This window comes from Pleurodeles waltl, chromosome 5, assembly GCF_031143425.1.
Source record: "Pleurodeles waltl isolate 20211129_DDA chromosome 5, aPleWal1.hap1.20221129, whole genome shotgun sequence".
Taxonomy (NCBI): Eukaryota; Metazoa; Chordata; class Amphibia; order Caudata; family Salamandridae; genus Pleurodeles; species Pleurodeles waltl.
Genome location: NC_090444.1, coordinates 230,360,961 through 230,386,989, shown reverse-complemented (window position 1 = coordinate 230,386,989; position 26,029 = coordinate 230,360,961). Strand labels below are relative to the sequence as shown.

The 26,029-nt window shown below is 45.7% G+C and overlaps 1 protein-coding gene across 3 annotated transcripts in view; it reads right to left on the bottom strand.

Moving 5' to 3' along the window:
• Positions 1–26,029, bottom strand: part of UBR2 (ubiquitin protein ligase E3 component n-recognin 2) — a 1,248,744-nt gene that overhangs the window by 1,175,413 nt on the left and 47,302 nt on the right. For all 3 annotated transcript variants that reach the window (XM_069233963.1, XM_069233965.1, XM_069233964.1), the window contains exons 3-4: positions 11,180–11,258; positions 4,877–4,987 (exon numbers count right to left, since the gene is read on the bottom strand). In XM_069233963.1, coding sequence (XP_069090064.1) covers positions 4,877–4,987; positions 11,180–11,258 — 190 coding nt within the window. The remainder of the gene's footprint in view (positions 1–4,876; positions 4,988–11,179; positions 11,259–26,029) is intronic.

The window sequence follows — 26,029 nt, the reverse complement described above, 5'->3', positions numbered from 1 at the left end:
CCATAAAACCTTAGAAAAATCAGTCTTGAGATATTTCTTGGCCCAGTCTTGACGTTTCAGCTTGTGTGTCTTGTTCAGTGGTGGTCGTCTTTCAGCCTTTCTTACCTTGGCCATGTCTCTGAGTATTGCACACCTTGTGCTTTTGGGCACTCCAGTGATGTTGCAGCTCTGAAATATGGCCAAACTGGTGGCAAGTGGCATCGTGGCAGCTGCACGCTTGACTTTTCTCAGTTCATGGGCAGTTATTTTGCGCCTTGGTTTTTCCACACGCTTCTTGCGACCCTGTTGACTATTTTGAATGTAACGCTTGATTGTTCGATGATCACGCTTCAGAAGCTTTGCAATTTTAAGAGTGCTGCATCCCTCTGCAAGATATCTCACTATTTTTGACTTTTCTGAGCCTGTCAAGTCCTTCTTTTGACCCATTTTGCCAAAGGAAAGGAAGTTGCCTAATAATTATGCACACCTGATATAGGGTGTTGATGTCATTAGACCACACCCCTTCTCATTACAGAGATGCACATCACCTAATATGCTTAATTGGTAGTAGGCTTTCGAGCCTATACAGCTTGGAGTAAGACAACATGCATAAAGAGGATGATGTGGTCAAAATACTCATTTGCCTAATAATTCTGCACTCCCTGTATAAAGAGATCAGCAGTACTGCACTATATAAAGGGGTTCCGCCCTGATGTGGTCAGAATCCAAAAAAAGCACCTTTTAGGCTTCCCCTGCCCCTTTCTCAGCCGATTTGGCTATGATCGAGTCTTTCATCTTCTCGAGATGGCTCACAAGGTCTTGATCCTGGGGCACAAGGTACAGAGGGACTGAGCCCATCAGGAAGCTCAACATTGCAACTTTATATAATCCTATGTCCGCCACAGATGTTGCATTCGACACTGCAGGCACTCTGAGATCTTGTGGTCACTCTTCCCCCAGGAATTAGCCTATCCTGATGGGGGTGATTTTAACACAGTCCTAGATCCCCAAACTAGATATATCAGAGGTCCCTCGCCGAGCGGCTCTGTCCTCCCAACTTATATCATGGGCGGACTCAACGGGCCTCTCTGATGCCTGGAGGATGTGGAACCCCTCACAACAGCTGTTGATGAAAATGTCAGCAGCACAAACTGGAGCCCAGAATCAGCCAGATTTCACTCCCAGCCAGTGACCTCATGCAAATACAATCCATATGGATCCTGCCCCGAGACATCTCCTACAACGAGTCCCTCCTCATAGAATTGGGACCCCCTCAGGGCTCACTGAGACTCATGTGGCGCATCAATGCCTGACATCTGGTAGACCAAATAAACGTGGAAATAAATGTGGCTATTTCAGATATTTATTCGGTCAAGACCCCTGGCCTATATGGATTTCCTCCTGAATTGTGTAAAAGCTACAAGACCCATTTGCTCCCTCACCTACTGGCCCTCTACACTGAAGCAGTGGAGAGTGGTTCATTCCCCCCATACCTAGATTCTGCCACTACTGTGTTGAGGACCACTGCTACTCATACAGACCTATCTCTCTCATAAATGCCAACATTAAAGTATTTGCAAAGATCCTAGTGACTACATTGAGTCAGACACGGACTCATCTAATCCACCCAGATCAATGATGGTTCGCACCTAGCAGAAGCACCCACCATTGCATACGGAGGGTACCGTTCGCCATTTTGCAGTTGCGCCGGCCTTACTTCTAATTGACCTTGAAAAGGCTTTCAACACTGTTGTGTGAACCTTCTTGGAGGGTGACCTGCAGCGAGCAGGTTTTGGGCCTTACCTCCGTAGACTCATAGGCTTGCTATACATTGACCCTAAAGCCAGGTCCATGTAAATGGTTTCTTATCACTGCCCTTTCCAATTTGCAGAGGCACCCATCAGGGCTGTCCTCTATCTCCGTTACTTTTCACCCTAGTAATTGAACCCTTGGTGCGTGCCTTATCAGATGTAACACTCAAATTCTGGAATGGCACTGGGAAGGGGGATCCTGAAGAACACATAGCTCTTTGTGCAATGACATCCTACTACTCCTCGGGGACCCGCAATCTTCAGGTCCTGGGTGTCTTGAAATCCTTCATCTACATAGTGAAGCCTCTGGCCTGTGGATCAACATGACCAAGTCGCTGTTAGGGCCGGTAGAGCCTACGCAGGAGGGCATTCCTGGTGCCCTATATTCCTGCTATAGTGTCTCTCCTTCAAATATTTATATATCTATATCCATATCTCACACCTCCCAGGCCTAGCCTGGACCCTTAATTATCAGACCTTTATGGAAACCTTGAATAAGGATCTACAGAAATGGGGTCACCTACCTCTAAATCCTATGGGACAAGTAGCCTTATTTAAAATGATGTGCCTCCCATGCTTTTTTGTAAGTCCTCGCAAACATGCCTCAACCGAAGCCCCAAATTTGGTTCCACACAATAACATCCAAGATCACCACCTTGGTCTGGGCCGGGGGGGGCGATACAGAGTAGCCTTCACTTCTGCTAGGAAATCCCTGTACAGTGGGGGTCTGGGTATGTCCAATCTTTATGGGTGCTACCTAGTTGCACAAACCGAAACAATCAATGACTGGTTTACTGGGGGTTGGGACAACCCCACATACCGGATAGAACGCCATATTCTAGTTCTGGACTGTCTTCTCGACCTACTCCACAGTGCAATTATACCTCACTCTCTCCCCAACTGTACCCAGATGACCCTGCTTTGCTGGAGGGCAGTTCTACTGTAAAATAATTGGGAACATAAGCTTACTGGGATGACGTGTTGTGGCAAGGTACATTGCTGACTCATGTGTCGGGCCTCCAGGGCTTTACACACTGGGATAGGATAGAGATAACCTATTTGGAAGATTTTAGAGGTGGTGGAACACTGATGATGTTCTGGGACTTGAAGGAGCTCAACAGCTCTCCCGCAGGCAATATTACTGTTACCTCAAGTTGGGGCATGCCCTACTTACCCAAATCCTCGTGGATTTCCAGATCCAAGATTATTACGCCACCACCCTCTTAACCCACCCCCCCAAACCCACTTCCATCTCTGCTGAGGCTAAACTACTGTTGGAGAAACTGGGCAAAGGGGCCATTTCCAGGATCTACCGCTTCTTGATGGTTAACGCACCTGATTGTTTCCTGGTGTCGCATCAGAAATGGGAGGCATGGGTGGGAGAACTGGGTGATGATAATTGGCGGGAGCCATGTATGGCCCCCAGAGACCTGGCAATCTCCTCACTCCTACAAATGGTTCAAGTTAATAATTATCTATACATGACTTATCGGACTCCCCAGCAATTGCAGGGCACAGGCCGAGCCACTCAGGCCACATGCACATGGCGTTCCCTACTCAAAGCAGACTTTTTTATTATGGTTTGGTCTTGACTGGTGTTGTCCTCCTTTTTGAGGAGAGATAGGCTGTGAGCTTTCTGAGGTCCTTAGCCCTCGAATTGATCTTGGTCCTAGAACAGCCATGTTGGGTGTCTCCTCGGAGGTTGGAGGACTGAGACTGGAGAGGACCTTTATTGGGGTGGCCACACTGGTGGCCAAAACATATATCGGCTATAGCTGGAAGCTGCTGGAACCCCCTTTGTTGGAGAGATGGAGGAGTGAGGGACTGGTATGTTCACCAGGAGAAGCCGATCTGTGAGGCAAAGGGATGCCCCCAAAAACAAGATAAGATACGGAGGGGTGGTGGACACATCATAGGCTGAATGCGTAATGATATTGGTGACAATGCATTTACTGTGTCTACATATCCGACGTATATTGATGTAGCTGTACATAATTATTTGTGGAGAACGTCAAAAGTTGAAAACTAATAAAAACTGGTTATCAAAGCAACACTAAAGGGAACGAAAAGGTGCCTGGAATAAAAATTTGGTTGAATTCTATCCCGATAAAATCAAAGCACTCTGTTCATCAATGTTATGCAGCGGCTCCTTGGCACAGTAATCACTTATTATAGAAGACAAATTGTTGTTCTGAAATACAAATCAGTTACAACTTTGGGATTTAAAAAAACTAGGTGAGGCACGCCAAGCCTTACATCAATAAATGTAGTCTATGAAAGGAGCCATAGTTCTCTATTAGCATGTCTGGCATGAACCTAATTCATAAGGTGTCTGTATAAGGCACAGATTCCTTTGAAAGCACCAGGGTAACACCTGTGGTTGGGAAGAGAAAATACTCCCTCTTGGATTCAATATCGGAAGAAACTGGTGCCAACTATGAAGCTGCAGAGTACTGATGTGCTTGTAAATTACAGTGCACCTAATAGTGGACCAATTTCCATTTCTGTGCACCTGATCAGGAGAGAATATGTTATAAATAAAAATTAGGCTAATAATCCACTAAATTCGGCAGAGAAACGGTAAATGGATACTACCAACAGGACACAGCTATACATGAAACTAATAAATGTGCAGCGCCACCCGCCAAATATCTGACTACTTAACCCTCAAGTTACACCGGGAAGGTGATGAAACAAGCAGTCTGGTATGCGTAGGTTGGGGCTGCACACCGCGCGCACCATGCAGAACTTCACAATCAATTAAGACTTAGAAAAGAAACATTGACATTCAGAGTGCTTAACTCTATCCACCATATTCGCTTTCTTGTATGATCTACCTATGCTCACTTGAATCGAGCACTTAAAAGAAAACACAGCTGACAGGAATTGAGAGATGCTAATAGCTTAGGTGTATTTTGAAGAGATACAGAGTGACAGTTTTGTCCTGTAGAAAAATATTTGCCCTCGTAAAAAAATATATTTGTTTTCTGAATAATACCAATGAAGGATAACATTAAACATTTAAGTAAACTATTTTAGCAGAACTCTTTTGAAACAAGACTCCCACATGGATGCATATTTATTACCTCTGTCTCACTTTCAGACATATTAAGCTCATGCTTTTGACAACAGGGTCCTTCCTTCCATGCTTCAGTATCGCCACAATCACAGAAGCCTCCTCCACCTGAAGTTGTCATCTACAAATATTTCAAAAACATTTAGCTCACTTTAAATTTAAATAACGTTTCACATTAAATGGACTTTAAATGTAACCACAGTTTATTATTCAAACTATGAACTATTTCCAACTATTTTTAGAGTACATTCTGCAGAAGATCACAAATCCACTCTAACAGGGTGGGATGAGTACCTCTCATACCCCACCCTTATGGAATCAAAAGACAACAGCTCAAATTTAAGTGTTTTTTTAATTAACACTCCCTCCGCTGTTAAACATATATACGAGCTCCATGAGCTTTAAACATTCATGCTCCGACATAGCCTTTTTAATTGAACCTTGGAGGGATGAGTCATTGGATCCGGATATGACAGCGTTACCAGATTATATCAAGTGGATAAGAGAGGGGGTGGTGCAGCAATAATATACCACCACCATATGCAGATTGTATGTGAGGCTGCTAGAATGAAAGAATGTGAAGCACTTTAAAAAAATGTTGATAAACATTTTTATTGAGTTTATATAGCAACAACATAAAGCCCAAAAGGTCGTAGAGGAGCTGCATAAACCAAGCAGCTTGTCAGACAATTGCACACAGCACAGTGAAATCTCTTGGTCAAAATGCACTTTTAAGGAATCAGCACAGCGCGATGACATATGTACATTACCCCATATAGGTATCGTCCCCTCCCCAGGTCCCCATCCATTTCCCCCACAACTTGTCATGTTTATGGGGGCAGCCCCTCGCTTCATACACAAGCTTTTCTCGATTAAATGCAAAATTAACAGTTACTGCATATACAATATGTCTTAAATCTAAATATATTATATTCTTAAACTTATATTCCCTTACTATGTAATCATGTATTTGTTACTTCAGTCCTACTGTACAAGAGGAAAAAAAAAAGAAAAAAAAATACTCTCTCAAAAGCTTTACTCTGTCTCACCATCACCCAATACCTCTTTCAATCTATCCTGTATCTCCACTCTCTGGCTCATCCCAAACCCATTCTACCACTATGATCTCCAAAATAACCCTTCCTAGACTCTTCCCTCCTCTACCCCTCGTGGCTCACCCTACAACTCCGTTTACTACTTACACTTCTGGATTCTTCCATCCTCTACACCTCCATTATTCTATTCAATCCAACTAACAGACTCACATCCTCCGCTCAAATTAAATCATACCTCCCTATACTAATACTGTACTCATATTTCCCTATACTAATCCACCACTATTCCTTTTGGGATCCGGAGTAGCGTGCAACTTGCCAAAAAGCACTTTGACGCCTTGTCAGGGGTAGTAAGACCTATATAAATACAATTACAATGTTTTATGGTGGCCTGATCTACAGACCACCCCCCAGGCCCCAGAGCAAATATTTTGGAAGCCTTATGTGATTTTGTTGAGTCATGTATGTTACATGATGGTTATACCATCTATGGGGATTTTCATTTTCAGTTGGAGGATCCTAACAATAAAGAGGCAACCACACTTATTGATAATATGAGTTGCTTTAATTTAAAACAATTCGTGAATTCGGCCACACCTGGTGCAGGTCACATCCTAGATGGGATCTTTTCCAATTTCCCTGATCTTTTGGCGGATGCCGTCTTTCCCATAACTTGGTCAGACCACCTAGTTACTGGGTTGCAAAAACTAAAGCTGATAACCAAGTATGCAGAGATTAAAACAGATCCGGATAAAATGATCAGAAGGTGGAATAAGATGGACAAAGTAGAACGAAGAGGCTAAGTGTTTAGAGGCTACACAACCTCTCCCCTTGGGTGATCCCAATTCTGATACAGCAAAATATTCTGTTTCGATTAAGGGGGTAACTGATACTATGGCTCTGCTCAGATCAGTTAAAAGTCATAGGAGTCAGCCTACAGCACCCTGGTTTTGTTACACTCCGAGCAATGAAACCAGGAAAAAGTGTGGATGAAACATTACTTCACTGAGGAAAAAGCTAGGTACAAATCATTATTTAGGGGTTATAAATCTATGATTGAGGAAAAGAAGACCAAATACTTCATGGATAAAATAAACTTGGCAAAAACTCCACCAAAGAACTTTTTAGAACAGTCCAGGTGCTTTCTTGTCCTCCTTCTTCTAACACAATGATCCCAGCAAACCGCTATGTAACAAGTCCGTTTAATTTTTCAAGACAAAAGTAGAGTCTGTCTATAGGGTATTCGATGCCCGTCGGACTCTTCGCCCCCACTTCAAATGTGCACAATACACAAGGACAATGTAATTAGGAGCTCTGCAAGTTTCCTTATTAGGTTTAGATTGCATGATCAAACTCATTGGGTGCACCAAATCAGGAGCCCCTTCCGACCCTTGTCTCACTAAGATTCTTATGAGGTAGCAGAGACAGTAGCTGTTCCACTCACTTCCCTAATGAATAATATAGAGTTGGGGATTTTTCCGTCTGACTGGAAAAAAGCATCCCTCTCCCCCTGTTGAACAAATCTTCTTTGAACCTAAGGGAGGTGCAACATTTTTGTCCTTTCTCGTGTCTTCCTGTGCCAGCTAAGATTCTCAAGAGGCACTTGAATACTTCACTCTGAGAATTTAGATCATCCCAGGATTCTCGATGGAGCCCAGTTTTGATTCAGAAAGGGCCACAGTACTAAGTCCGCTTTGTTAGTGGCCATGGAGGAAATTCGCCTCATCATGGACAGAGCAGGAAAGGCCACATTGATCCTTATCATGGTAAGTCATGCGGTTTTGAAAAAGTGCCTTGTTGAGATGGTGATTGGTGGCTCAGCCTATGATCTCCTTTGCTCAGTTCTCTCAGATAGGAAGCAACTGATTATGAGTGGGGATTTCAATTCCTGTTCCTTTTCTCTGCCCTCCAGTGTCCCGCAAGGGTCATCGCCATGGCCCACGCTATTCAATATATATGTAGCTTCTCTAGCCAGGATGATCAGATAATACGGTTTCTCAACCATCTCTTATGCAAATGACACTCAGATTACATTGTCAATCACAAGTGACGTTCAAGAGGTGCCACATAGCTTTAATAACTGTACGAGTGCAAAAGTTAGCTGGGTGAGTAATCACGGTCTAATGTCGAACTCCGAGAAAACTGAGTGTACTTTTGTTTTTTTGTTTTTTGTTTTTTTAAGGAGTGGGAGGATCTTCCAGGCTACTGCTAAGTGCATCTGTTGAACCCAGTAGTTGCTAATCATTTTGCCATCACATATAAGGCAAACAACCAGCTAAAAAAAGCAACTGTTCTAGAAGCACATTGCAGCCTTTTTCAAACCCAGCCTCCTTTGCTGCTGCTAGCTCAGCTAAAGCGTGTGCTAACATGTTAATTCCCATAAACAAGATCATTAGTAATTACCCAGTCTCAAACAATAATTTTTGCCATCATAAATTACTGAAAAATTCTAGTTTCTCAACTACAACTCAATAGTTTTAATAGATCATAACTCTGTCAATAGCGCTGCTGCTTAAAACTTTATACTATGTGAAGGCCATGAACACATATATTAACTGGTTCTCCTCCTCAGTCTGCAGCCTATTTTACACCATTTTACTGCAAAGATTTTGCAAACTTGACTTTCATGAGAGGCTCAGGAACATGTCAACTGGTTTTTGAAGAAAAAAAAAAGGTAAGCTATATCCTTTGAGGTGCAGTTTTTATTTGGATTTTGAGCTTTTTCTGTTAATAAAAAGTCCTTTCCGCTTTGGAGTTCTAGGTGACATGGCAGTGAACTGACATAAAATAGAGATAAGCAGTGAAAAGGCAGGTTCTGTTTGATTTCCTCAAGGTCTGTTGCAAAGATGCTGCCCAGACTGCAACATGAATAAAGCACAAAAGAGTAGCAACACTGAGAAAAAAAGAGGGCTTCAAAAAACAAATTGTTACTGGACCTATGCTCTATCTTTGGCACACATGGTTTCAATTTGTCATAGAAAAAAGGGGGTTAACTGGTTGAAACCTTTTTGCGCTATGCACAGCACCTCTGAATTAATATTTTGCACCACTGAATCATTAGAAGCTGCAGGTAGCCAGGTAAATTATACTAGTTGACCAGGCCCATTGCTAGATTGCTTCTTTCGGTGTATGTTTTTCAGTAGTTCCAAATATTGGACACTGCTATACCTTAATTAAAAATGGCAAGATCTTGCAGATTATCCTGACTACAACCAGTCATTGGTGACAACTTAATTAATGGAACTCATGCACAGGTTATATTATCTCAGATTATACAAGTAAGGAACTGGTTTGGTGGAAACAGGCTATATTACGCAGCCCCAGACATCTACAAGGCTGCAGCCTATCTTCATTTTAATCTTGTCACTATTCTCTTGATCCAATTTCTCCCCATAAACTCCACATCAGTAGTCTCTGAAAAGAGAAAGGAAGCTTGTTAACCCCGAATCTACCAATGGTGGCTACTGCAAGGTTATTACAAACACTGCCTCTAGTCCTCAACTTTTGACCTACATATCGTTTATCTGTGTGTTCATTTAATTAGTTCAATGGAAGTAATGCAAGACTACAAATCCCAAGATGCATTAGGTGCAGAAAAGTTCAGGGCTGAAACAGTGTCTTAGTGATCTGGAAGGAGGCTATCACCTTAAATATAGCCGAAGCACGATCTGGGCATTATCTGCGTGGAAGTAACAAAGGGCAATTAAGAACTGGATGCAAATGACTGCAGATAGATGTTACAAGTGAGAAGTGCTAAGGTTTGTCTTGTAATGGTCAGTCCCTTGAAGAATACAGGTCTAGTGAAAATGCACACCTCTGTCCTGAATGGAACAATCAACTTCAGGCCACGATCAGTGCCTTGACACTGCCTAGTCCCACTGACTCATATGGATCTCGCATTACGCAGCTCCGAAAGCTGCATAAAGGCTGCATAAAATTTGTGACTCCTTCGCTAACCTCACCAAGATTGCGGAAGTGCTCAGGTCCTAATTTTAACTGCACTCGTTTCTCCTTCAAAGAGGCATGTGAGGCACAGACCCTGAGGCACAGACCCTGAGGCACATCCTTATTTATGAACGCAAGGAGAGGTCCAAGTTCAAAGTAAGTTCACTTTACCCCAAAGACTATGATATATGTTTCACAAAAACTGCCACCATCTGGACAGAATATTTTCTTAAACACAAACCAGGAATTTCGATGTCTATTGCACGTATTTCGCATATGATGTACCACACAGTGTTTCATTTTTAAAAGAATGAGCCCTAAGTCACAAATATTTTTGGGAGAATTCGAATCAAACACAACTCCCCAGGTTCAGATACCGGACAGCTGCTGCTCAGCCTTCTTTGCCTCCCAGGCCTGTCTTTATTATGCCAACCCACTGGCAAATGGGACTCTAAATAGGCAGGCGTAGAAATAGGAGATAAAGGGGCCTTGTGGAACTCCGCGGGTTAAGAGACTGCAGATACCTGCCTAGGATATCAAAAGAGTTGGCGTCCTCCAGTTTTTCGGCACAAATATCTACTTAGACCCACGTGTCCAAAACTCTGTACGACAGATTTTGCAAAACAGGACTTAAAAACGAGCAGATGCGACACAGATGTCCTCCTTCAAGGTCCCTTTACACAAGCGTCAGGTCGGAACCAAGTAGTGCGGTCATATTGCTCGGTTTACCAATATTGAGTCATATTACATTTAGCAGCGTATTTCTTTTATGAACCTATTCAGATCAAAACGAATTCCTTGTGTTATTACTCCAAATGATGACAGTTCAGTCACCATCAAATATTTCAAGGATTCACAAAGTCTCCCTGATGGCAATGAATCGGCTGACTATGCTTTAAAATCGTCGAACCACCACCATGACTTAAGCTCAGCAAAATGTTTCTTAGTTTGGCACTGCTATGCCATTTCTAATTTGTCACATTGTGTCAAATGAGAATTAAGAAGTTAAGCAAGACAATTAGATCTGTAACAGCTATGAGGTATTGTGAAATAGGGATCAGCACACTTTAAATGTGCGGCGTTCCTCTTACATGACAGATGCATTTTCTCACAAGCTAAGCATTATGATTTTTTTTGCCATAAATGCCTAGGTTAGTTATGTAGTTATCCAGAGCACGGTTACCGAAAACAGTCTTACAAAGACTTAAGCAACCCAGCTGAGAGCACTTTGTTTTTCCATTTTGCACAATTACCACAAGAAAACACTGACGGACACTGTAGGTATATCATACAAAGCAAAACACATTACCCACCCTATATCGATGTTCTTTATGGACGCTTTGCAAAAAGCACTCCATGCAAAGCACGCAGGTGGTGTCAACTGCACAATCTCTGTGAAAGGAAACAAAAACACACATAAAAGTTATAGTTGGTGGGTTTGCCATACATATTCCTTCTGAAACTTTACTGGTTATATTAGTGTAACATGCATACTAGCTATTTTTATATTTTTAGTAAATTTCGAAGTTTTAATCAGTGCAACACGGTTGTTAAAAATGGGGTCTCTAGTTGGCAGTGGTTTGCACCCTGTCCAAATAGGGACCCTCACTCTAGTCAGGTTTAAGGGAGTCACCCAGCTAAAATAACCCCTCCTCACTCCCTTGGTAGCTTGGAACGAGCAGTCATGCTTATCTCAGAGGTAATATGTACAGTATTTCACGTACACACACAAAAAACCACCACAAAAGTACCCCACACCAGCTTAGAAAAATAGCCAATATTTATCTAGGTAAAACAAGACAGAAACAACAAAAATTCACAATACACAAATACACATTTTTAAAGATTAATGGGCACATGTACAAATAGCTGGATTTGCTATTTCCTAATTGCGAGTCCATGCGAATCGCAATTCCAAATGAAAGAAACTCCAATGAGTTTCTTCTGCGATTCCGGGTGGGTCGCAAATATACCTGCCTCATTAATAATAATGAGGTAGGTCGCAACTTACGACCCACCAGAAATCGCAGAAATGGTGGACTTCTGGGGTCAGTCAGCAGGTCACCATGTCTGTGATGATTGCTTTTAAATAAAGATATATTATTAATATATATATATATATATATATATATATATATATATATATATATATATATATATATATATATATATATATATATATATATATATATATATTTTATTTTTAACGCAGCCCACAGCCTGTTTTCCTTAAACGAAAACAGGCTGCGTTTAAAAAGAAAGAAAATGAAATGTTTCAGTTTTATTTTTGAAGAGTAGAAAGTGGTCCGTGGGACCACTGCCTGCTCTTCAAAAACGTTTTCACCTACATTCTAAATGGGGATGGGGTCCCCCTGGGACCCCTTCACCTTTGCGAGTGGGTTAGCATCAATTTGAAATTGGTGCTAACTGCGATTGTTTTGCGACCGCATTCACGGTCACAAAACAATAATACATACCAGTTAGAATCGGTATTAGGAAGGGCCGCCCTGAACACACCCGTTCCCAATACCTAATCGCAAAACCCAAATTGCAATTCGGTAACAAGTTTGGGCCTTGTATATCCCAAATAGCATTTTTCTAGCCGCAAACAGAACAATGCTTTGTTAATGCGACCCTAAATCTCAATAAAGCACTTAGAAACACAATAGCTCCAACTAGGGCTATCATGACATCATAGACTTACAACACCACTCAAGAAGGAGTGCAGGCTGGTCACCGAGTCACATAGACCCCATGTAAGGAAATCCCTCCTTGGCATGGTTACCCCCTGACTTTTTGCCTTTTGTTGGTGCCGGTTATGATTGAAAGTTTGCTGGGACCCTGCTAACCAGGCCCCAGCACCAGTATTCTTTCTCTAAATTGTACCTTTGTTCCCACAATTGGCACAGCCCTGGCACCCAGATAAGTCCCTTGTAAATGGTACCCCTGGTACCAAGGGCCCTGATGCCAGGGAAGGTCTCTAAGGGCTGCAGCATTTATTATGCCACCCTGGGGACCCCACACTCAGCACAGGCACCCTGCCGACCAGCTTGTGTGTGCTGGTAGAGAGAAAATTACTAAGTCGATATGGCACTCCCCTCAGAGTGCCATGCCAACCTCACACTGCCTGTGGCATAGGTATGTCACCCCTCTAGCAGGCCTTACAGCCCTAAGGCAGGGTGCACTATACCCCAGGTGAGGGCATATGTGCATGAGCACTATTCCCCTACAGTTTCTTTGCAAAACCTTAGACATTGTAAGTGCAGGGTAGCCATAAAGAGTATATGGTCTGGGAGTTTGTCAAACACGAACTCCACAGTTCCATAATGGCTACACTGAAATCTGGGAACTTTGGTATCAAACTTCTCAGCGCAATAAATGCACACTGATACCAATGTGGAATTAATTATAAAATGCACCCAGAGGGCATCTTAGAGATGCCCCCTAAATAACAGTCCGACTCCTAGTGCTAGGCTGACCAGTTCCTGCAAGCCTGCCACACACCAGACATGTTGCTGGCCACATGCGGAGAGTGCCTTTGTCACTCTGTGGTCAGGAACAAAGCCTGTACTGGGTGGAGGTGCTTCTCACCTCCCCCTGCAGGAACTGTAACACCTGGCGGTGAGCCTCAAAGGCTCATGTCTTTTGTTACAGCACCACAGAACATCCCAGCTAGTGGAGATGCCCGCCTCTCCGGCCACGGCCCCCACTTTTGGCGGCAAGGCTGCAGGAGATAATGAGAAAAACAAAGAGGAGTCACCCACCAGTCAGGACAGCCCTAAAGGTGTCCTGAGCTGAAGTGACCCCTGCCTTTAGAAATCCTCCATCTTGAGATTGGAGGATCCCCCCCAATGGGATTAGGGATGTGCCACCCTCCCCCTCAGGGAGGAGGCACAGAGAGGGTGTAGCCACCCTCCAGGACAGTAGCCATTGGCTACTGCCCTCTTGACCTAAACACACCCCTAAAATCTAGTATTTAGAGGCAACCCAGAACCCAGGAAATCAGATTCCTGCAACCTACACAAAGAAGGACTGCTGACATGAAAGCCCAGCAGACACGACAACTGCTTTGGCCCCTAGACCCACCGGCCTGTCTCCAGACTCAAAGACAATGCACAGCGACGCATCCGACAGGTACCAGCAACCTCTGAAGCCTCAAAGGACTGCCCTAAACCCGAAGGACCAAGAAACTCCCAAGAGCAGCAGCACTGTTCAAAAACAGCAACATTTTTGCAACATTTTAGCAACTTCCAAAGAACTCCCTCTTCCCGCCGGAAGTGTGAGACTTCACACACTGCACCCGACTCAAGCTTCAGAGAACCAATGCTGCAAAGAGGACTCCCAGGCGACTGCAACCTCATGGGTAACCTCAGATGACCTCCCCTGCACCCCCACAGCAATGCATGCAGAGAGAATCCAGAGGCTCCCTCTGACAGCGACTACCTGGGACAAAGAACTCGACGCCTAGGCCAAGCACTGCACCCACAGCCCCCAGGACCAAAAGGAACTGAACTCCAGTGCAGGAGTGACCATCAGGCGACCCTCTGCCTAGCTCAGTCGGTGGCTGGCCCAAGAAGCCCCCCTGTGGCCTGCCTGCACCGCTAGATTGACCCCCGGGTCCCTCCATTGATTTCTACAGAAAACCAGACGCCTGCTAAGCACACTGCAACCTGTGCCGCTGAGGGTGTGTTTTGTGTGCCTACTTGTGTCCCATGCAGTGCTCTACAAAACCCCCCTGCTCTGCCCTCCGAAGACGCAGGCAAACTGGAGCCAGAGCACCCCTGTTCTCCACAGGCACCTATGTGTTTTAGGCCCTTCTTTGAGCTCTGCACCTGACCAGCCCTGTGTTGCTGGTGCAGTGACTTTGGGGTTGCCTTGAACCCCCAATGGTGGGCTGCCTATTCCCAGGAACTTGAAAGTCCCTTACTTACCTGAAAAACTAACCAATACTTACCTCCCTCAGGAACTGTAGATTTTTGCACTGTGTCCACTTTTAAAATAGCTTATTGCCATTTTAACTAAAACTGTGTATGTTACTGCTCTAATTCAAAGTTCCTTACATAACTGCGTATTGTACCTTGCATTTTATGTACTTACCTCAAATCTTTAATCTTGTGGTTCTAAAATTAAGTTAAGAAAATATATTTTTCTACATAAAAACTATTGGCCTGGAGTTAAGTCTTTGAGTGTGTGTGTGCCTCTTTTATTGCTTGCGAGTGTGCACAACAAATGCTTAACACTACCCTGTGATACGCCTACTGCTCGACCACACTACCACAAAATAGAGCATTAGAATTATCTAATTTTGCCACTATAAACCTCTAAGGGGAACTCTTGGACTCTGTGCACTCTCTCTCTCACTTTGAGATAATATATACAGAGCCAACTTCCTACACTGGTGGATCGGCGGTTGGATCTCAGACTTTGCATTTGCTGGACTACTCAGCCAATACCTGATCACGCGACTAAATTCAAAAAATTGTCATTAGAAACTGATTTTTGAAATTTGAACTATTTTTCTAAATTTTTTCAAAGTCCTGCTAGCATTTCTTTTAGAGTTTAAAGGTTTGTAAAAGTTTGAATTTAAGTTCTAGAAGTAGTTTTTAGATTCTTAAAAAGTTATAAAGTTATCCCAACTTTTATAGTGATAATGTCTAGCACAGATGAGATGGTGATGAAACTCAACCTCACCTCACACCTGCATCTAGGGATGTCAGAGTTAAGGACTCTCTGTGAGCTAAAATATCTAAACACTGGGTCCAACCCTACCAAAGTAAAGCTCCAGGAGCTTTTGGAAGAGTTTGCAAAGGACCATCCCTCTGACGATAACCCTGCAGATGGAGAAATTTGTGAACAGGAGGATGATTTCCCCCCTCCTGTTCTAATTAGGGAGAACAGGGTTTCTCAAACCCTGACTCCACAAGTAATAGTCAGAGAGACTGGTTCTTCAACAGGGGAGACCAGTATCTCTGGAAGCATTGAGGTCAGCCTCAATGAAGATGACCTCCTCTTAGCCAGGATGGCCAAAAGATTGGCTTTGGAGAGACAGCTCCTAGCCATAGAAAGGGAAAGACAAGAGATGGGTTTAGCTCCCATCAATGGTGGAAGCAACTTAAATAGGGTCAGAGAGAATACTGACATCCTACAAATCCCCAAATGGATTGTTACAAAATATGAAGATGGTAATATCACCAAATGGTTCACAGCTTTTGAGAGGGCTTGTGCAAACAGAAAAGTAAACAAATCTCACAGGGGTGCTCTCCTTTGGGAAATGTTCACTGGAAAGTATAGGGATAGACTCCTCACACTCTCTGGTAAAGATGCAGACACCTATGACATCACGAACGCTACCCTGATTGAGGGCTTTGGATTCTCAACTGAGGAGTACAGGATTAGGTTCAGGGGGGCTCAAAAATCCTTGAGCCAGACCTGGGTTGATTTTGTTGACTTCTCAGTCAAAATAATAGATGGTTGGCTAACTGGCAGTGGTGTAAATGGTTATGATGGGCTGCATAACTTGTTTATGAAAGAACATCTGTTAAGTAATTGTTTCAATGACAAACTGCATCAGCATCTGGTAGACCTAGGTCCAATTTCTCCCTAGGAATTGGGAAAGAAGGCAGACCACTGGGTCATGACTAGGGTGACCAAGACTTCCACAGGAGGTGACCAAAAGAAAGGGGTCACAAAGCCTCCCCGGGGAAAAGTGTTGTGATATCCAAGGGAAAAAGTAAAAAGTCTTCTACAGGGCCCCAAAAACCTGCTCAGGAGGGTGGGCCCAGAGCCTCTTCACAGTCCTCAAATGGGTATAAGGGTAAACACTTTGATCCCAAGAAGACCTGGTGTCGCATCTGTACTCAGCATGGACCCCAAACTGGAGACAAGGCCTATCCCAAGAAAAGTCCCACAACTAATACTACTCCAGTTAGCACTGGAATAGCCAGTCTCAAGATGGGATCAACAGTGTGCCCAGAGGAAAACACGGGTTCACACTGAAACTACATTAGTCTCTGAGCGTGGGGTGGATTTAGCTACACTTGCTGCCTGGCCGCCTAACATGCAAAAATACAGGCAGCAGCTCTTAATCAATGGGACTAGAGTAGAAGCCCAGAGGGATACAGGTTCCAGTGTCACTATGGTGACAGACAAACTGGTTTCCCCAGGACAGTACCTGGCTGGACAGACATATCCAGTCACTAATGCAGACAATCAAACTAAAGTCCATCCCATGGCAATGGTAACTTTAGAATGGGGAGGGGTCACTGGCCTGAAACAGGTGGTAGTCTCCTCTGCAATTCCAGTAGAATGTCTGCTAGGGAATGATCTGGAGTCCTCAGCATCGGCTGAGGTAGAGCTCAAGACCCAGGCAGCCATGCTGGGTATCGCTGAACTGGCGTGTGTCAAGATAAGGGCACAGTGCAGGGCTCAGTGTGAAAAAGAAGTGTTGGAGCCTAAAATAATGGTCCAACCTTCCAAGAGAAAAGGAAAGAAGACTGGGGAACCAGCTTCAAAACAGCACAAGAAGCAGAACCTCTCTTCCCAGGAAGATGTTCTATCCTCTGAGGGAACAGAGTCGCTGGAGCCTTACCAGGTTAAGCTTTTGGGCCCAGGGGGACCCTCAAAGGAGCAACTGTGTAAGGGGCAAGAAACGTGTCCCTCTCTTGAAGGCCTAAGACAGCATGCAGCTGAACAGGAAAAAGATAATGTCATTGGAAGTCACAAGGTCTATTGGGAAGATGGACTCCTTTACACTGAGGCAAGAGATCCAAAACCTGGTGCCACTAGGAGAGTGGTAGTGCCTCAGGAGCTTAAGGAGTTCATTTTGACCTTAGCCCATGACATTCCCCTTGCTGGGCATTTGGGACAAACCAAGACATGGGAGAGATTAGTCAACCATTTCTACTGGCCCAATATGTCCCAGAAGGTAAAGGAGCTTTTCTCCCCCTGTATCACCTGTCAAGACAGTGGCAAGACAGGTGGCCATCCAAAGGCACCTCTTATTCTACTTCCAGTAGTGGGGGTCCCCTTTGAAAGAGTAGGAGTGGACATAGTGGGTCCACTTGAACCTCCCACAGCATCACGGAACCGGTATATCCTAGTAGTAGTGGATCAACCTACTAGTTACCCTGAGGCAACCCCCCCTTAGGTCCACTACTGCCCCTGCAGTAGCCAAAGCACTCATAGGTATTTTTACCAGAGTGGGATTTCCTAAGGAGGTGATTTCTGACAGAGATGCCAACTTCATGTCAGCTTACCTAAAGCACATGTGGAATGAGTGTGTGGTGACTTATAAATTCACCACACCATACCATCTACAAACCAAAGGTCTTGTGGAGAGATTTAACAAGACATTGAAGGGCATGATCATAGGGCTCCCTGAAGAACTCAAAAGGAGGTGGGATGTCCTCTTGCCATGCCTCCTTTTTGTCTACAGAGAGGTGCGACAGGAGAATAGTGTTTCCCCCCTTTGAGCTTCTGTTTGGCCATCCTGTTAGAGGACCACTGGCACTTGTTAAAGAAGGCTGGGAGAGACCTCTCCACGAGCCTAAACAAGATGTGGTGGACTATGTACTAGGCCTACGTTCAGATGGCAGAGTACATGGAAAAGGCAAGCAAAAACCTTGAAGCCAGCCAACAACTCCAGAAGATGTGGTATGACCAAAAGGCTGCTATGGTTGAGTTTCAGCCAGGGCAGAAAGTCTGGGTCCTGGAACCTGAGGCTCTAAGGGCACTTCACGACAGATGAAGTGGCCCTTACCCAGTTCTTGAGAAAAAGAGTCAAGTCACCTACCTGGTGGGCCTAGGCACTAGCAGGACCCCCAAAAGGGTGATCCATGTGAACCGCCTCAAACTCTTATGATAGGGCAGATGTAAACATGTTAATGGTTACAGATGAGGATCAGGAAGCTGAGAGTGAACCTCTCCCTGATCTCCTCTCCACTGACCCTAAAGATGGCTCAGTAGATGAGTGATCTATTCAGACACCTTCTCTGGCCAACAGCAGGCTGACTGCAGGCAAGTCCTCCAGCAGTTTACTGAGCTCTTTTCTTTAACCCCTGGTCAGACACACCTGTGTACCCATGATGTGGACACAGGAGACAGTATGCCTGTCAAGAATAAAATATTCAGACAGTCTGACCAAGTTAATGAAAGCATCACAGTGGAAGTCTACAAGATGCTGGAGCTGGGAGTGGTTGAGCATTCCATTCTGGCAGTCCCTGGGCTATCCCAGTGGTCTTGGTCCCCAAACCTCACACAAAAAAATGGCAAGTGAGAGATGAGGTTTTGTGTGGACTACAGAGGGCTCAACTCTGTCACCAAGACAGATGCTGACCCCATCCCAAGGGCAGATGAGCCAACAGAAAAATTAGGTGCTGCCAAATACTTATGTACCTTTGACTTGACAGCAGGGTACTGGCAAATAAAAATGGCACCTGGAGCAAAAGAGAAAACAGCATTCTCTACACCTGATGGACACTACCAGTTTACTGTGATGTCCTTTGGCTTGAAGAATGCCCCTGCCACCTTCTCCAAAGGTTGGTGAATCAAGTCCTTGCTGGCTTGTAGTCCTTTAGTGCAGCTTATCTTGATGATATTGCTGTCTTTAGCTCCAACTAGCAGGATCACCTGGTCCACCTAAAGAAGGTTTTGCAGGCCCTGCAAGCAGCAGGCCACTCTATCAAGGCATCTAAATGTCAGATAGGGCAGGGTACTGTGTTTTACTTGGGTCACCTTGTAGGTGGAGGCCAAGTTCACCCACTCCAACCAAGATCCAGACTATTCTGGACTGGGTAGCTCCAAAAACTCAGACTCAAGTCAGAGCATTCCTTAGCTTGACTGGGTATTGTAGGAGGTTTGTGAAGGGATATGGATAAATAGTGACACCCCTCACAGAACTGACCTCCAAGAAAATGCCCAAGAAAGTTAACTGGACCTTGGACTGTCAAAAGGCCTTTGACACCCTGAAGCAATCTATGTGTACAGCACCAATTTTGAAAGCTCCAGATTACTCTAAGCAGTTCATTGTGCAGATAGATGCCTCTAAGCATGGGATAGGAGCAGTCCTGTCCCAAACAAATGATGATGGCCTTGACCAGCCTGTTGTTTTTATTAGCAGGAGGTTAGTCCCCAGGGAGCAGCGTTGGAGTGCCATTGAGAGGGAGGCCTTTGCTGTGGTTTGGTCCCTGAAGACGTTGAGACCATAGCTTTTTGGTACTCACTTCATAGCTCAAACTGACCACAGACCTCTCAGATGGCTGATGCAAATGAAAGTAGAAAACCCTAAACTGTTGAGGTGGTCAATAGCCCTAAAGGGAATGGAATTTGTACTGGAATACAGACCAGGGACTGCCCATGCCAATGCTGATGGCCTTTCCAGGTTCTTCCACTTAAAAAATGAAGACTCTTGTGGGAAAGGTTAGTCTCATCCTCTTTCATTTGTTGGGAGGGGGGGAGTAAGGAAATGCCTCCTTGGCATGGTTACCCCCTTACATATTGCCTTTTGTTGATGCCAGTTACGATTGAAAGTGTGCTGTGACCCTGCTAACCAGGCCCCAGCCCCAGTGTTCTTTCCCTAAACTGTACCTTTGTTCCCACAATTGGCACAGCCCTGGCACTCAGATCGGTTCCTGGTAAATGGTACCCCTGGTACCAAAGGCCCTGATGCCAGGAAAGGCCGCTAAGGGCTGCAGCATGTCTTATGCCACCTTGGGGACCTCTCATTCAGTACATGCACCCTGCCTCACAGCTTGTGTGTGCTGGTGGGGAGAAAATGACTATGTCGACATGGCACTCCCCTCAGAATGCCATGCCAACCTCACACTGCCTGTGGCATAGATAAGTCACCCCTCTAGCAGGCCTTAAAGCCCTAAGGCAGGGTGCACTATACCACAGGTGAGGACATATGTGCATGAGCACTATGCCCCTACATTGTCTAAGCAAAACCTTAGACATTGTAAGTGCAGGGTAGCCATAAGAGTATATGGTCTGGGAGTTTGTCAAACACGAAGTCCACAGTTCCATAATGGCTACATTGAAATCTGGGACGTTTGTTATCAAACTTCTCAGCACAATAAATGCACACTGATGCCAGTGTGGAATTTATTGTAAAATGCACCCAGAGAGCATCTTAGACATACCCCCTGAATACCAGTCCGACTCCTAGTGCTAGGCTGACCAGTTTCTGCCAGCCTGCCACAACCAGATGAGTTTCTGGCCACATAGGGAGAAAGCCTCTGTCACTCTGTGGTGAGCAACAAAGCCTGTACCAGGTGGAGGTGCTTCTCACCTCCCACTGCAGGAACTGTAACAGCCTCAAAGGCTCATGCCTTTTGTTACAGCACCCCAGGGCATACCAGCTAGTGGAGATGCCCGCCCCTCTGGCCACTGCCCCCACATTTGGCAGCAAGGCTAGAGGAGATAATGAGAAAAACAAGGAGGAGTCACTCACCAGTCAGGACAGCCCCTAAGGTGTCCTGAGCTGAGGTGACCCCTGCCTTTAGAAATCCTCCATCTTGAGATTGGAGGATCCCCCCAATATGATTAGGGATGCGCCCCCCTCCACTCAGGGAGGAGGCACAAAGAGGGTGTAGCCACCCTCCAGGACAGTAGCCATTGGCTACTGCCCTCTTGACCTAAACACACCCCTAAAAGCTAGTATTTAGGGGCAACCCAGAACCCAGGAAATCAGATTCCTGCAACCTACACAAAGAAGAAGGACTGCTGACCTGAAAGCCCTGCAGAGACAACGGAGACGACAACTGTTTTGGCCCCAGCCCTACAGGCCTGTCTACAGACTCAAAGAACCTGCACAGTGACGCATCCGACAGGGACCAGCGACCTCTGAAGCCTCAGAGGACTGCCCTGAACCCGAAGGGCCAAGAAACTCCAGAGAGCAGCGGCACTGTTCAAAAACAGCAACAACTTTGCAACTTTTTAGCAACTTCCAAAGAACTCACTCTTCCTGCCGGAAGCGTGAGACTTCACCCTCTGCACCAAACGCCCCCAGCTCAAGCTTCAGAGAACCAACACTGCACAGAGGACTCCCAGGCGACTGCGACCTCGCGAGTAACCTGAGACGACCCCCCTGCACTCCCACAGCGACGCATGTAGAGAGAATCCAGAGGATTCCCCTGACCGCGACTGTCTGGGACAAAGAACCCAACGCCTGGACCAAGCACTGCAACCGCAGCCCCCAGGCCCAAAAGAAACAGAACTCCAGTACAGGAGTGACCATCAGGAGACCCTCTGCCTAGCCCAGTCGGTGGCTGACCCGAGAAGCCCCCCTGTGCCCTGGCTGCACCGCTAGAGTGACCCCCAGGTCCCTCCATTGATTTCTACAGAAAACCTGGCACCTGCTAAGCACAGCTGCACCCGGCCGCCCCTGTGCCACTGAGGGTGTGTTTTGTGTGCCTACTTGTGTCCCCCAGTGCTCTACAAAACCCCCCTGGTCTGCCCTCTGAATATGCAGGTACTTACCTGTTGGCAGACTGGAACCGGAGCACCCCTGTTCTCCATAGGCACCTATGTGTTTTGGGCCCTCCTTTGACAGCTGCACCTGACCGGCCCTGTGTTGCTAGTGTGGGGACTTTGGGGTTGCCCAGGAAACTTTACTTGTAAGAGTCTTACTTACCTGAGAAACTAACCAATACTCCCCCAGGAACTGTTGATTTTTGCATGAAGTGTCCATTTTTAAAACAGCTTATTGCCATTTTAACTAAAACTGTGTATGCTACTGCTCTAATTCAAAGTTCCCTTTTTACCTGTGTGGAGTACCTTGTATTTTATATATTTACTTCAAATCTTGTGGTTCTAAAATAAATTAAGAAAATATATTTTTCTATATAAAAACTATTGGCCTAGAGTTAAGTCTTTGAGTGTGTGTGCCTCATTTATTGTCTGTGTGTGTACAACAAATGCTTAACACTACCCTCTGATAAGCCTACTGCTCGACCACACTATCACAAAATAGAGCATTAGAATGATCTACTTTTGCCACTATCAACCTCTAAGGGGAAACCTTGGACTCTATGCACACTATCTCTCACTTTGAGATAGTATATACTGAGCCAACTTCCTGCAACCCAAGCACAGTACTTTTGGAAAACAATGAAACAAAGATGTTGCACGGAGTAGGGGAGGTAAGGCGTCAGTTCCTTACTGCTACTGGGGAGGTGAGAAGTCGGTTCCTTACTGCGAATAAGGGGAGGTGAGGTGTTTGTTCCTTATGGTTGCAAGGGAGGTGAGGAGGTGTTGGTGGCGAAGCATCGGTGCCTTACAATCCAGCGGGGTTGATGAATCCAGCAGGTCAAGACGGGAGCAGTTGACTTTGCAGTGTCACGATCACACTATGGGGCCACATGTGCTGTGGCGGAGTTGGATGTCCTGGACATCGGGGAAAGGGCACTCAGGACTCATGCTGTGGCAGGACATCGGAGGCACTGCAGCAGAGTTGAGCCTGTGGCATCGGTCACTGCAATCAGAAGGGACCACGGCTCCAGGTGCAGGCAGCAGCACAGAGTCAGACAGCGGTGCCTGTTCTGAAGTCGTTCTGCAGTAGGTGCACTCAGTTTCTTCTTGGTTACAACAGAATTCACTACCAAGGGCCCAGGGACTGGATTTGGCACCACTTTGCTAGTCAGAAAGAGAGCCCAGATGCTGGTGATAAAGTCTTTGATGTCCCTGAGACTTCTAACAGGAGGCAAGCTCAATTCAAGCTGTTGGAAAACTTTGGAAAGCAGGATGTAGAAAGCAAAGTCCAGTCCTTTCACTCCCAGGACAGAAGCAACAAGCAGCAGGCTAGCACAGCAAAGCAAAGGGCAGAGTAACAGTCCCTTCTATGGCATCTAGCTCTCCTTCCTTGCAGAATGTCCTCAGTACAGAAGTGTTCTGAAGTTGTGGTCTCAGAGGCCCAATACTTACACTCATTTCTGCCTTTGAAATAGGCAAACTCTAAAGAGAAGTCTTTGTAGTGCACAAGACACTGCCTTTTCTGCCCTGGCCCCAGACAGGTTGGAGACTGCTTTGTGTAAGAACAGACACAGCCCTATTCTGATGCAAGCGTCAGCTCCTCCCACTACTCTACCCCAGGAAGACCCATCAGGACATGCAGGGCACACGTCAGCTCCATCTGTGTGACTGTCTAAAGCAGTTCACAAACAGCTCAACTGTCAGTGTGACCCAGACATGTATTCCACAGTCAGGTGGAGGCATAGACTGGTTAAGCAAGAAAATGCCCACTTTCTAAAAGTGGCATTTTCAAACTTACAATTTAAAAAGCAACTTCACCAAAAGATGCATTTAGAAATTGTGAGTTTAGAGGCCCTAAACTTCCCATCTCTAACTGCTCCCAAAGAGAAATTACACACAAAAGATATTTCAGGGCAATCCTCATGTTAACCTATGGGACAGATAGGCCTTGCAATAGAAAAAAATGAATTTAGCAGTATTTTACTATAAGGACATTTAAACACACCAGTACATGTCCTACCTTTTAAATACACTGCACCCTGCTCATGAGGCTGCCTTGGGCCTACCTTAGGGGTGGCATACATGCAGTAAAAGGGAATGTTTGGGCCTGGCAAGTGGGTGTACTTGCCAGGGCCAACTGGAAGCTAAAACTGCACACACAGACAGTGCAGTGGCAGGTCTGAGACAGATTTACATGGCAACTCATGTGGGTGGCACAATCAGTGCTACAGGCCCACTAGTAGCATTTGATTTACAGGCCCTGGGCACACACTGTGCAGTGTACTAGGAACCTACTAGCAAATCAAAATAGGTAAATCGCGGATAAACCAATTACCAATACCACTGGTCAGCAGTTGTACAGTGCCCAGAGCTACCAAAAACAAATGTCGGCACAGGATCAAAACAGGAGGTCAAAAGCCCAAAAGATAGGGCAAACAACAAACCACGCCAAGAGCAGCGGTCTGGCACGCCTCTGTCTAGTATACCGGACAGTGCTGCTTACTGGAAGTCAGCTCTGTCAAGGGGGCAACAATGGTGCCATACCCCTTGACAAATCTCCTGTAGTACCTAGCAAGACCTAAAAAGGCTTTCACCTCTGCCTGGGTCTTGGGGGGTGCCAAAGTCAGAACAGTATGAATCTTGGCTTGTGGAGGCACCATCTGGCTGCTCCCTACCTGGGGTCCCAAGTACACCACAGACCCCTGCCCCATCTGGTACTTACTGGGCTGGATAGTGAGGCCTGCACTATGTAGAGCCCTCAACACCTCCTGGAGGTGGTACAAGTGGTTCTCCCAGTTAGAGGCAAAGACAGCAATGTCATCCAGGTAGACAGCACTGAAGTTCTCCAACCCAGCCAGGACCTGGTTGACCAGACTCTGGAAGGTGGTTGGGGCATTCTCTTCAACCCAAGGGGCATAACACGGAACTGGTAATACCCCTCTGGTGTTGAGAACACCAGCCTCTCTTTGGCCCTCTCAGTAAAGGCAATCTGCCAGGACCCAGTTGTTACATCAAACGTGCAGAGGAACTTGGCAACTCCCAACCTGTCAATGAGGTCAACAGCTCAGAGGATTGGGTGCGTGTCAGTCTTAGTGACTGCACTGAGCCCCGGGTAGTTAACACAGAACCTCAGTTCAGGGGTGACATCGGGTGGAACAGCCTTGGGAACCAGAACCACTGGGCTAGACCAAAGGCTGTTGCAGTGCTGAATTACTCCTAGCTCCAGCATCTTAGAGACTTCCTCTTTGATGCTATTTCTCACTCTATCAGTCACCCTGTAAGACTTGTGCTTAACAGGTAGGCTGTACCCAGTGACAATGTCATGAGTACACCATTGGGTGAATCCAGGAGTGAGTGAGAACATAGAGGCGAACTGTTCCAGCAACTGGTGACAGTCCCTCTGCTGTTCTAGGGTCAGAGTAGGGGAGAGGTTCACACCCTCTACTGAGCCATCCTGTTCTTTGTCAGAGAGGAGTTCAGGGAGAGGCTCACTCTCCTGGTCAGACCTCTCAAAATGTGGCTTGAGGCAGTTCACATGTAGGACCCTCAAAGGGTTCCTAAGAGTTTGCATGTCCATCAGGTAGGTGACATCGCACTTGCGCTCCTTCACCTCAAATGGCCCAGACCAACTGTCTTGGAGAACACAGGGCTCTACCAGGCCCATCACCCACACCTTCTGGCAAGGCTGAAACTCA